Source organism: Oncorhynchus clarkii, chromosome 1, assembly GCF_045791955.1.
Source record: "Oncorhynchus clarkii lewisi isolate Uvic-CL-2024 chromosome 1, UVic_Ocla_1.0, whole genome shotgun sequence".
Classification (NCBI taxonomy): Eukaryota; Metazoa; Chordata; class Actinopteri; order Salmoniformes; family Salmonidae; genus Oncorhynchus; species Oncorhynchus clarkii.
Genome location: NC_092147.1, coordinates 56,887,513 through 56,900,873, shown reverse-complemented (window position 1 = coordinate 56,900,873; position 13,361 = coordinate 56,887,513). Strand labels below are relative to the sequence as shown.

General features: G+C 44.0%; 1 protein-coding gene across 3 annotated transcripts in view; it reads left to right on the top strand.

Annotated features, from left to right (window-relative positions):
• The window catches only part of LOC139409522 (arginyl-tRNA--protein transferase 1), a 189,475-nt gene that overhangs the window by 41,046 nt on the left and 135,068 nt on the right, over positions 1–13,361 (top strand). For 2 of the 3 annotated variants that reach the window (XM_071154815.1, XM_071154808.1), the window contains exons 6-7: positions 1,650–1,864; positions 7,297–7,425. In XM_071154815.1, the coding sequence (XP_071010916.1) occupies positions 1,650–1,864; positions 7,297–7,425 (344 nt within the window). Of the gene's footprint in view, positions 1–1,649; positions 1,865–5,164; positions 5,294–7,296; positions 7,426–13,361 lie in introns of all 3 variants that reach the window. The other variant, XM_071154797.1, reaches the window with a different exon arrangement.

Below are 13,361 nucleotides of genomic sequence, written 5' to 3'. Positions count from 1 at the left end.
TCCAGTACTCTGTGTGGAGCAGCTACTGACATGCTGGAAAGCTGAACGCTGTTTCCCATCAGAACCTGCAGCCCTGTCCAAACCATCCAGCACAACCCCATTGTGTATACTTCTGGCCCCTCTTTGGACACTGTATTAACTAACCTCCAGACGAGCTTCAATGCCATACAACTCTCCTTCCGTTGCCTCCCACTGCTCTTAAACGCAGGGAAAACTAAATGCATGCTAATCAACCGATCCCTGCCCGCACCTGCTCGCCTGTCCAGCATCACTACTCTGGACGGCTCTGACTTAGATTACGTGGACAACTACAAATACCTAGGTGTCTGGTTAGACTAAACTCTGCCAATGACTGGAACGAACTGCACAAAAATCACTGAAGCTTGAGACACATATCTCCCTCACTAGCTTTAAGCACCAGCTGTCAGAGCAGATCACTGCACCTGTACATAGCCCACCTGTAAACAGCCCATCTACCTTCCCCATACAGTATTTATTTATTTGTCTTGCCCCTTTGCACCCCAGTATCTCTACTTGCATCTTCTGCACATTTACCATTCCAGTGTTTTAAATTGCTATATTGTAATTTCTTTGCCACCATGGCCTATTTATTGCCTTAACTCCCTTATCTTGCCTCATTTGCACTCACTGTACATATACTTTTTTTGTTTTCTTTTGTTCTGCTGTATTATTGACTATGTTTTGTTTATTCCATGTGTAATGTGTTGTTTGTGTCGAATTGCTATGCTTTATCTTGGCCAGGTCGTAATTGCAAATGAGAACTTGTTCTCAACTAGCCTACCCGGTTAAATAAAGGTTAAATATAAATTTAATAAATAAATACACACAGTCATATATGGTCATGATCTTTGTCATTCGATTGGAAACTCCCCAGAGACAGAGGACCTTCTATCTCCTAAGTTGATACCCCTTCATTTGAAACCAAAGGTGTCCACAAAAAGCCAAGAAATCACTTGCAGTCAACAAACACAACCCATGCTGTTTTATAGGTTCTCATGCGGTGATGTCATGTATTGAAGAAGGGGGGAGAAATAGAAAACGACATCCATGTAGATCTGTTTTTTTTTTTTTTTAGTGTGTTTTGGCGCATGCGTGTGGAGGCTACGCTAAAGCAAACAAGGCAATCCGACTTCCCCTGAGGGGAGCAAAGCCATTGGAAACATGGCCTCACACCCACAAAACATCCCCAAATGTGGGACTCATCATCAATGGCAACATCGTTTAAAAGTAACCACCTCTTTCTCACTCCCACACTACCGTGTTAATAAACCTCATGCAGAAGTCTTGCATGAAGGGGAAACTTGTTCGCCTGTTCCATAAGGCTGAAGTTTAGTCCCCCCCCCCCCCCCTCTTTCGAGCTCTCTTACACAATTATTTTATATTGAACAGTTTTGGAAATGCCATACCCCAAGCTTGTTTTTGGAGCGAAAAAGGATTACTATGTGGTGTTAACATCCTGAAGTTCTCGCACCCTTGGAAAGGGAACTTGTGCTCCCATCTATACCATTCTAGTTTCTAACAATAGTATTTATTCTCTCTCCCTCCCACCCTCTCTTTCTCTTCGCATTTTTCTCCCGCTCTCCATCCCACTCTTCTCCATCTCTCTCCTCCTCTCTCCTCCCCTTCAGGGGTAGGAGCGGACCCCGACAGGCCGTTGTGTAGGAAAGCCAAGGAACTGAGGAAGGCTCGCCGGCTGCAGAAGGAGCAGAAGAGACAGGTGGGGGGTGGAGTCCCGGCCTCTGCGACCTCTAACCTCGCCACGCCCGTCCAGCTCACCCAACCCAAAGCCCTGGAGGAGTTCATCAACGAATCTCTGCCCGATAGTCCTCTGCACCGCCTCGAGGTAAGCGAGAGAGGGGTTCAGGTCTACATCTACTTCCTAGCCCCTACTCATTCAATGTCTACAGATCTGAAGGAACCGGATGGGTGTAAGTAATACAGTGATGGCGCCACCTAGCCTTCCAGTGGCTTTAGGTGAGTTTCCTCTATATTGCTTTACGTCTATCCACTTCCAAAGGATCTACCGTCAGACCCGGCCAGAGAGAGGCCTCTATCGGCTTCCCTAACCCAGTGACTTCACCATGCGTGCCTGTGGGGAGAATGGTACGGCCAGAGCCCAAGTGGAAAATCCAGCACTTCACGACACAAACTCAACCAAATGGTAGCCTGACCACACACACGGGGTCAGGCTACCCCAAGTAATCACATTCAAATGACTGCAGAGCTCTGCATTGTTTAAGAGATGTAAATGTACTTTTGTCTCTGGGATGTACTGCAGGCAGGGCTACATCCCAAATGGCACCCTATTCCCCATAACCTATAGTGTATTACTTTTGGCCAAAGCTCTAATGGGCCCTGGTCAAAAGTAGTGCACTATGAAGGGAATATAGTTCCATTTGGAACACAAGCCCAGATAAATAAATAAAAATCCCTTTCCAGTATAAGGTGAAGTTTTGGGCCATCCTCTTGACTTTCGCTGAGGTTGGTAGTCTAGAGTGATATCAGCTTTTGATTAAGCCAGACCTTGAGACGAGCTATTCATTCACTGACTGGCACTGAGCTCCCACTCCTCTCCCAATCAGCTCATCTTAGCTGATTAGATTACTTCTATTGGCTGTGATGTTTACTCATTCAATTTCCTTAAGTGGATGTACGTACACACAAAGTCGAGCCACCCAATTGAAGGTTAATTTGTTGTTTGGCAATTTAAGATGATTGAAAGGCTCATGTGTTTTGAAACACGAGTTTGTAGGCCTAAAGCATGCCGATGGGCTGCAATCAATGCTAGGAATTGGGATGTTTAGGATTCTGATGATATGGAGATAATTGAATCTGGGTTTTGCCATTTACACCACTCTTTATGACTTTGAGAGTCTTAGACTTCAGCAAGAGCCAGTTCAGGATGATCTAACATACCAGAAAGTTCAGAATTAGATAGAAGTAAATTGAGTCGAGCACATCTGACTGCCTGTCATGTAGAATGGGGATCGTGCAAGTCTGCTCTATTTATTCTATTTCTATCGACAACTTTCTATCAGAACGTTTCATATCACCAAATATACCCAGTTCAGATTTGTTGAGTAAGCTGTGGAGCTACAGGGGGAAACTGAAGGTCTTGGACCGCAAGGATATTTTGGGTGTTTACACAAATGCAATTAACAACATTCCAGCTCCACTTCATCACCAGCACAACCGTTAAACATGTCAGACAGCCTGAGTGATGGAGTCAGACAATCATTAGGAAAGGACTGGGAGGAGGAGAGAAGCATGCACATATGGCCCCAATGAAAGAGATGTTAAAGAGAGAGAGGAGATGTGATCGAGGCTAAGGGGCCCCTGACTATAGGTAAGGCCCCTTCCCTTGTATTGATAGATACATTGAGACTGTGGGAATCGTAATAAAGCCTTTTCCTGTAACCACAACCCTGTTCTCATCCACAACCCTTAGTGTTTTACAGTAAAACTAGTGGCTTTTAGTGAATGACATAGATGAGATGTCTGGAGGGTCAGGTTGGGACACATACTTGTGCCCTTGCCACCACCAGGGGTCAGTGTGGACATACGATTGACAGCCCCCCCTTTCCCCAAAGAGAAGCGTATAACACCAACCTGTCTTTCTCGCTCAATATGCCTTCCTATTATTTATTATCTTTTAGTTACAAACCCACTCTCCTCTCACATGTTCACTTGCTCTTGTTTGGCCATTGGCCTTCTCTGTTTATCAGACACATTCTATAGTCAGCGAGTCTCTTCTGCGCGTTTTTATCAAAGAGAACAGGATATGGGCTCACACAGAGTTCCACATGTGGAACAACATATCGGCTTACAGGGGCTTTTGAAGGCCAATATCTCCATTTTAATTACGTGGCATTACAGAAACATTATTGGAATGGTTTGGTGTTAGTCTGTCGGTGCCATCTCATTCGATTTGTTATGAGAGCGTTGCGTTTTCACCAAACTATCCAGTGTGGTGTTGGCTCAATAAAACTATTTTGGCGTATCAAAGGATATCTGGAGTTTTAAAAGTACATTTAAAGAGGCCTTACTTACGTAAAAGGCCCAGCATCTTTGTTTGAATATACAGTGCGTGTACCAAGCAGTCATATGAGAGCCCTGTGCATGTCCAACTCAAACAAACCTTGGGTTGAAATTCCCTCGCAGGCTACTATTCAAATGGCAGGGGCATGTTGGCCAACAAAAGCTTAAAAACAAACATGTTTAATTAAAATGAAGCTGGGGGGATTATGAAGGTTGAATTCTCACATTCTCAACACTAGTGGTTATGCTTTATCCAAAGCTCAAAGGCCTGGCTGCCTGACTTTTGGGCCTGTTTTAAAACTGGTTCTAATCCTCCCCGACTGTAGCTTGACATGACATGGTGAAGCACTGGAAATGGGGTTTATAAGAGGTACATACACACACACACACAGGTCATGTTTGAATGATCTCTTTGGTTTTTCAGGAGATCAACCCAGGTAAGGTCTTTAAATTATGTTTCTGTTAAACATGATGACAAACACTTGTGGTGTTTATCCTATTTGTTCTCTTTTGTCATGCTCTCACCTGTCACTCTGCTTGTCTCCATGGAGATGGACACAAGCACGCCCTCCTCCTTTATCAACCTCACTGCTTGGGTGTAGCACCTGTGGTTGCGGTAATAGAAAAACTGCTTTGTAAATAACTCCCACCCAATATAACTTCTGAATGCTGTTTACGGTGTTAATCATTCAGTCAAATACCTTTTTCAAGATGTATAATAAAGGCTCACCTTGGTGTATCCTGTCCCCACACACGTGGAATATAGAATGCTTACTTAATACAAAACATCTTCTTAAAAATGTTCACAAGGGCCTACCTTAAAGGAGGGAAATGGCTTAGATGGTTTAAAGCCTGATGTGGCATGCTTGAAAATGAGAAATGTAACTCAAAGATTTGCCTTAGTGACGGACAGAGTTAATGGAGGACGAGACATTCAGTTTACCCTCCATTCTGTTTCTTTCATACTTTTAAATACATTTTTCCTCCCTCTGCTTTAATATGCGAATGTGGTGTACCCTCTGTGTGAATTTGTCTCCACTTATCGTTCTATGTCCTGTCTTTTTATATTTGTGTTAACCCTTCTCTGCCCATCCCTCTTTTGAAGGTGAGGCTAGTGCGCTCCAACCCCCCCAGTTCACAGTTCAAAGCCTCTTTCGACGCCTCCTACCAGGTGTACAAACTCTACCAGATGGCCATTCACCACGACCCTCCAGACAAGCCCACCGAGAGCCAGGTCAGGGGTCAGCAGGTCAACCTGCTCAAGGGGCACAGGGGGAAGGGAGGGTGGGAGGGCGAGGGTTAAGGGGTGCTTTTGATATCAAAACACAGTGAACAGTGTTGAGAGTAAATTCAGTTGTCTTTATTATAAAACACCATGTGGGAAATTTGCCTTTGGATTCATAACATGATTTATATAAAAACAAACAACATTAAAACATCATCAGGAGCATCTCGTCAACATTGGGTGAACATCTTGAACCGACAGATGTAATTGTTATCTGGAGTTTGCCAAATAGTATAATCAGTCTCTCTCCAATGTGAGCGAAGTATCTCTGACCAATGTTTGTGTGCAATCTGTGATCAGGCAACTAAGATGATACAGATGCAAGTGAATGGGGTGCTAAGTGAAAGGGAATGGAGACATTTGATAGAGTAGTGGATGGGAAATGGCGAGAACGTGGAGTTAGGTGACATGAAAGAGCAAGTTACCATAATCACTCTCTGGCTATGGAAGTGGTTAGGATGGAGAGAAGAAGAAATTGAAAGTGTGACTTTGTGGGCCAGTGGAGGCTGCTGAGGGGAGGACGGCTCATAATAATTGCTGGAAAGGAGCTAGTGGAATGGCATCAAACACATGGAACCCATTTATTTGGTATCATTCCCCTAATAATGCTCCAGCCATTACCACAAGTCTATCCTCTCCAACTAAGGCTTCACCAACCTCCTGTGGTATGGGTATGAATGAAAGGGAGAAAGTGAATGAAGGACTCAGGATTAGGGGAGTGTGTGTGTGTGTGTGTGTCTGTGTGCGCGCTCTGTTACATGTTTCTGGATGTCTGAATGTGTGTGCATGTGATCTCTTGTTCGCTCGCAGGGGGAAATTTCCCATACACGGAGGAGGGTGAAGGCAGTGTTTCTACAGGTGCCTCAGTCTAATTGGGTCTTTTAGTTTCTGGTTGTGTCCTAAGTAGCACCCTATTCTGTACCTAGTGCACTACTTTTGACCAGAACCAAGTAGTGCACTATGTAGGGAATAGGGTGTCATTTGGGATGCTACCTCTAGCTGTTTGAATATGGTGGCTGTCAGGTATTCATTCCCACCCTCTTCCTCTTTTCTTCATCAGTCTTCCACTCCCTCTGTGCCCATCACTCCTGCTAGTTTGTTTTTATTCCATTCCCAACCAGTTACAGTTGTTGAACTGAAGCATCCACTTAAAATTCAGTGTTAGCATTAGTTTGTCGTTTTTGCCCATGTTGGCACTTGACACAGTCGGAGGATTGTCTCCGCCCTGCGGTTCTCACCAGACATTCTGTCTCGAAGGCTGGAGCTCAGCCTGATTTTTATCTGTGTAAATCTCACACCACTTGGGACATTGCTATTGTCTCATATCTGGATGTATACAAGAGTAAAAGCGAGTGTGTAGATCCCTATCTGAATGCGAGTGTGTGTGTGGAATGTGGATGCCTGTTGTTCCTTGAATCTCATATCTTAGAATTCCATTCAACCTCTAGTCCCCTGTCTTTCTCTTTGAGGGTTTGTCGTCAACCGTGGCGCGGGGGTGGTACACTAGCCTCATCTTCAGGGTCCCTGGATCCCTCATCTCCAGGCAGTAACCACCACTGGACTCACTCTCCCAGAATTCTTAGTTTTGGTTTGTTGTTAGTTCTATGGTTGGAATCTTGATTGGCCTGACTCGTCTCAATTCAGAACCGAGCAGCTAAAAAAATAAAATAAAGAATCAACAGAACTTTGAACTGGGAGTCTGAATTGCTTCAGTAGAACGTTTTTATAGTGCTAAACTGCTTATGCGGCATTGTCTAAAACCTCTCCACTTATTGTTTGGTTCTCCTATTGTCTGTCCATCCCCCCTGCAAACCAATACCATACCTTCCTCTTCTTCATTCTCCCTCCAACACCCCAACCGTTTGTCTTTCCTCCTTCGCTGTCCCCACTCTCGACAACCAATGTTGACTTTATCCATCCCTCCACTTCTTCTTTCACCATCCTCTCCGAAGGTGAGGCTAGTGCCCGTCAATGATGATGATCCTCAGTTCATGGCGACCTATGAGCAGTCGGCAGCGCTGTACGCATGCTACCAGATGGCCGTTCACGGCGACACCCCTTCCGAGTGTAACGAGAGTGAGGTACGGTAACGTTTCTGACACCTACTGTAATGCACAGGGCACAGTGACTGCCACAATGCTACCATGCGCTGTGCTGTACACGCCACCCTGCCACATTTTGCTGCTCCATCACGAACACAGTACCATCCATAGAAGGGTTGGAGATCTTTTTTGTTGCCAATTAACTTGAAATAAATATGTGTATTCATTTGTCTGCAGATAAAATATGCCTAGATATGAATATTCATTTATTTAAATTCTGTCAGTGATCTGTCCTGTTGAGAATTTTCTGCCGGTTTACTTTTCCATTTTTGAGTACAATGTCCTTAACATCACATGATTGCGCTGACCGCGTAGCATGTTGACACAGCAAATCTCCTGCATGCTTGTTTGCAGATAACCCCATACACATACCCATTGTGGTGTGTTTAACGGTTAGATTACCCTGCATGCCATTATGTAAGTTGATTCCATTGTGTTTGATGGTGATTTATGACTAGGTGAACTCAATGCATGTCATTGCCTGTGTGTTTCATGGGCTGTGTCTCAAGGCATCCTATTCCCTATATAGTGCACTACTTTTGAGCAGAGCCCAGAGCAATTACAGGGAATAGGGTGCCATGTGTGTATAAACCAGGGTTAGCTAAGACACACACGGAACCTCAACATTATTAATGATTCTTATTTTTTTTTTCACCTTTTATTTAACCAGGTAGGCTAGTTGAGAACAAGTTGTCATTTACAACTGCGACCTGGCCAAGATAAAGCAAAGCAGTGCGACAAAAACAACAGCACAGTTACACATGGATAAACAAAAGGACAGTCAATAACGCAATAGAAAAATCTATATACACTGTGTGCAAATGGAGTAAGGATTTAAGGGAATAAATAGGCCATAGTAGCGTAGTAATTACAGTTTAGCTAATTAACACTGGAGTGATAATGTGAAGATGATGTGCAAGTAAAAATACTGGTGTGCAAAAAAGTAAATAAGAACAATATGGGAATGAGGTATGTAGTTGGGTGGGCTATTTACAGATGGGCTATGTACAGCTGCAGCGATCGGTAAGCTGCTCAGATAGCCGATGATTAAAGTTAGAGGGAGATATAAGTCTCCAACTTCAGCGATTTTTGCAATTCGTTCCAGTCATTGGCAGCAGAAAACTGGAAGGAAAGGCGGCCAAAGGAGGTGTTGGCTTTGGAGATGACCAGTGAGATATACCTGCTGGAGCGCGTGCTACGGGTGGGTGTTATGGTGACCAGTGAGCTGAGATAAGGCAGGGCTTTACTTAGAGCAGACTTGGTTGGTCCACACTGAGGTGATCAGGCGATCAGGGAGTTAGTTTCACTCTAATGAACAGGACGAGGCTGGCCTGAATCCTGGATTTCTGTATTTCATTTAGAATTATTTTGCCAACATTTTTAGAAACACTTTCACTTTGTCATTATGGGTTATTTTGTATAGATGGTTAAGGGAAAAACGTTACTTTTTAAATAAAAAATAAATACATTTAGAATTCAGACTGTGTAATACAACAATGTGAAATAGTCAACAGGTATGAATACTTTGAAGGCACTATAACAGGCTTTTAAAATACAATATTGGTGAACAGTTTCTACTTAAAATATCGAAGGGCTTCAAAATGTACTCTATTCTCAGCGTTGTGAGGCATGGCATCGCAGTGCTTGAGGCATCACTACAGCCCTGGGTTCGATCCCAGTCTGCTGTGACCGGGAGACCAATGAAACGGCGCACGATTGGCCCAGCGCCATCCGGGTTAAGGGAGGGTTTGGCTGGCCGGTATTTCCTTGTCCCATCATGCTCTAGCGGCTCCTTGTGACTGGCTGCGCACCTTTTAAGCTGACTTCGATCGACAGTTGTAGTGTTTCCTCTGACACATTGGTGGGTGGCTGGCTTCCGGGTTAAGTGAGCAGTGTGGCTCTCGACCTTTGCCTCTCCCTAGTCCGTACAGGAGTAGCAGCGATGGGACAAGACTAACAATTGGATATCATGAAATTGGGGATATAAAGGGTAAAAAGTAAAAAACAATGTACTCGATTCTTGGAACGACCCATATACAGTTGAAGTCGGAAGTTTACATACAGTTAGGTTGGAGTCATTAAAATTTGTTTTTCAACCACTCCACACATTTCTTGTTAACAAACTATAGTTTTGGCTAGTCGGTTAGGACATATACTTTGTGCATGACAAGTACTTTTTCCAACAATTGTTTACAGATTATTTCACTTATAATTCACTATCAAAATTCCAGTGGATCAGAAGTTTTCATACACTAAGTTGACTGTGCCTTTAAACAGCTTGGAAAATTCCAGAAAATGATGTCATGGCTTTAGAAGCTTCTGCTAGGGTAATTGACATAATTTTAGTCAATTGGAGGTGTACCTGTGGATGTATTTCAAGGCCTACCTTCAAACTCAGTGCCTCTTTGCTTGACACCATGGGAAAATGAAAAGAAATCAGCCAAGACCTCAGAAAAAAAGTTGTCGACCTCCACAAGTCTGGTTCATCGTTGGGAGCAATTTCCAAACGCCTGATGGTACCACGTTCATCTGTACAAAAAATGGTATGTACAAAAGTATGTATGTACCGCTTTGGAAAGAGATGTGGGCTGTCTTTTAGATATGAACGTACTTTGGTGCGAAAAGTGCAAATCAATCCCAGAACAGCAGCAAAGGACCGTGTGAAGATGCTGGAGGAATTGGGTACAAAAGTATGTATATCCACAGTAAAACGAGTCTTATCGCCATAACCTGAAAGGCCGCTCAGCAAGGAAGAAGCCACAGCTCCAAAACCTCCACAAAGCCAGACTACGGTTTGCAACTGCACAAGGGGACAAAGATCATACTTTTTGGAGAAATGTCCTCTGGTCTGATGAAATAAAAATAGAACTGTTTCGCCATAATGACCATCGTTATGTTTGGCGGAGAAGGTGGGGGCTTGCAAGCTGAAGAACACCATCCCAACCGTGAAGGCCGGAGGTGGCAGCATCATGTTGTGGAGGTGGTTTGCTGCAGGAGGGACTGGTGCACTTCACAAAATAGATTGACAACCATCTATGTAGCACTCCACCAATAAGGCCTTTACAGTAGAGTGGCCAGATGGAAGCGGATGGGAATGAGGATGGAAAATGGACTATATTGAAGCGACATCTCAAGACATCAGTGAGGAAGCTTGGTTGCAAATGGGTCTTCCAAATGGACAATGACCCCAAGCATTCTTCCAAAGTTGTGGCAAAATGGCTTAAGGACAACAAAGTCAAGGTATTGGAATGGCCAGCACAAAGCCCTGACCTCAATCCTATAGAAAATGTGTGGGCAGAACTGAAAAAGCGTGTGTGAGCAAGGAGCCCCAAGTTAAACAATTTATAGGCAATGCTACCAAATACTAATTGAGTGTATGTAAACTTGATGAAAGAAAAGCTGAAAAATCATTTGCTTCTATTATTCTGACATTTCACATTCTTAAAATAAAGTGGTGATCCTAACTGACCTAAGAATTGTTACTAGGATAAAATGTTGAATTGTGAAAAACTGAGTTTAAATGTATTTGGCTGTATGTAATGCATGTGTAAACTTCCGACTTCAACTGTATACGAAAGTATATGGGCACCCTTTCAAATGAGTTGTTTCGGCTATTTCTTCCACACCCGTTGCTGACAGGTTTATAACATCCAACACACAGCCATGCAATCTCCATTGACAAACATTGGCAGTGGAATGGCCTTGCTGAAGAGTTCATTGACATTCATCGTGGCACCGTCATAGGATGCCACCTTTCCAACAAGTCAGTTCTTAAAATTTGTCCTGCTAGAGCTGCCCTGGTCAACTGTAAGTGCTGTTATTGTGAGGTGGGAAAGGCTAGGAGTAGCAACGGGTTAGCCGCTAACTGGTAGGCCACACATGGGACCACTGAGTGCTGAAGGTCTTAGCGCGTAAAAATCGTCTGTCCTCTGTAACACTCACTACCGAGTTCCAAACTGCCTCTGGACGCAACGTCAGCACAAGAACTGTGTTGTCGGGAGCTTCATGAAATGGGTTTCTATGGCTGAGCAGCCGCACATAAGCCTAAGATCACCATGCGCAGTGCCAAGTGTCGGCTGGAGTGTTGTAAAGCTTGCCGCAATTCTCTGGAGCAGTGGAAACATATTCTCTGGAGTGATAAATCACGCTTCACTGTCTGGCAGTCTGACTGGTGAATCTGGGTTTGGCGGATGCCAGGAGAACGCCATCTACCTTTGCATAGTGGCAACTGTGAAGATTGGTGGATGAGTAATGGGGATGTTTTTCATGGTTCCAGTGAAGGGAAATCTTAATGCTACTGCATACAATGACATTCTAGGCGCTTCTGTGTTTCCAACTTTACTGGTAACAGTTCAGTGAAGGTCCTTTCCTGTTTCAGCATGAGCATGCCCCATGTACAAAGCGTGGTCCTTACAGAAATGGTCTGTCAAGATCGGTGTGGATGAACTTGACTGTCCTGTACAGAGCCCTGACTTCAACCCCATCGTACACCTTTGGGATGAATTGGAACTCCTACCGAGATGGGCCTTATCGCCCAACATCACTAATGCTCTTGTGGCTGAATTGAAGCAAGTCCCTGCAGCAATGTTCCAACATCTAGTGGAAAGCCTTGAAGTTGAAGGCTGTTATCGCAGCAAAGGGGGGACCAACCCCATATTAATTTCCATTATTTCGGAATAAGTTGTTCGTGCAGGTGTCCACATACTTTTGGTAGTGTAGTCTCTTTCCTTCAAAACTAAGTAAGCAACCACTATCTATTTAATGAGCATGTTCGTGTGTGTGTGTGTGTGTGTGTGTGTGTGTGTGTGTGTGTGTGTGTGTGTGTGTTTGCATGTGATAATGATAATGTGGTTGTGGCTAATGTGTACAAACGTTGTTGAGGGTTCAAGTGATTTAGGGATGTTACTTATTTACTTGTTGAATGTTTTTGAAACCCTATTCTGTGGCAACTATGGCAAATCCTATTAGATGAGGTCAATTCACACCTGAAATTGAGACCGAGGCTAATGATTGAATACTGCTACACAGGAAATGAAGATGTGTGCTCTTGGAGTCTCGCGCAAGGTTCAGCGTGTGTTTTTACTATCTCGCCAAATCTTCACCCGCAGTTGAAATATTTTGCTGTGAAACAGGGATGTTTTCAGTGTCTGGGAGCACATATAAATTCACAATTGACTTTTGCAGGTGATTGAGGTGGAGGAGGAGAAGAGGTTGTCTAGTTAGAATGCGGTTCCTGGACATTCTCTCTGAAGTGCACTATCTAGGGAATTGGGTGCCGTTTGGGATGCAGCGTCTGCAGCGCCTCAAATCAAATTGTATTTGTCACAAGCTTCATAAACACCAGGCAGTGTTAAGTGAAATGCTTACTTACGTGCCCTTCCCAACAATGCAGAGAAATATAGAATAATAATATGAGGAATAAATAACACAAGGAATAGTCTCACTCATACACACACCTGTGAGGACCCTTTGTCCCAGAGTGCTGGAAAAACCTCCACCTGCCTAGCTATCTGCCAATGGCGCACAGCAAATTACCTAATTCTCCAGCTTGTAAAAATGAGTGAAGTCAGTCAGTCCGTCTGTGGTGACGGATTATTTCCTGGTGCCATAACAACACTAGGACTGTTAATTGTGAAGGTGTCTGCTTGTGTGTGAGTGCAAGTATATTTGTGTTCTGCCCAGTTTCACTGCTGTGTTGTGAGCCTGGGACAGAAAGGAGGACCAGAGAGGTGTGGACCACAACACTGACATCTGTCTGTTTCGTGCCACATTTTAGTATAATTTTTTTTGTGGATGGGGTTGCCAGGTTTGATGGGGATGCCAGTTTGGGTTATTGATGGTGGTATGCATGAGGCTACGGGTGAATGTAAGGCTGGTTAGTTATTGTACCATCTGGGTTGTGCCAGTTACCCTGT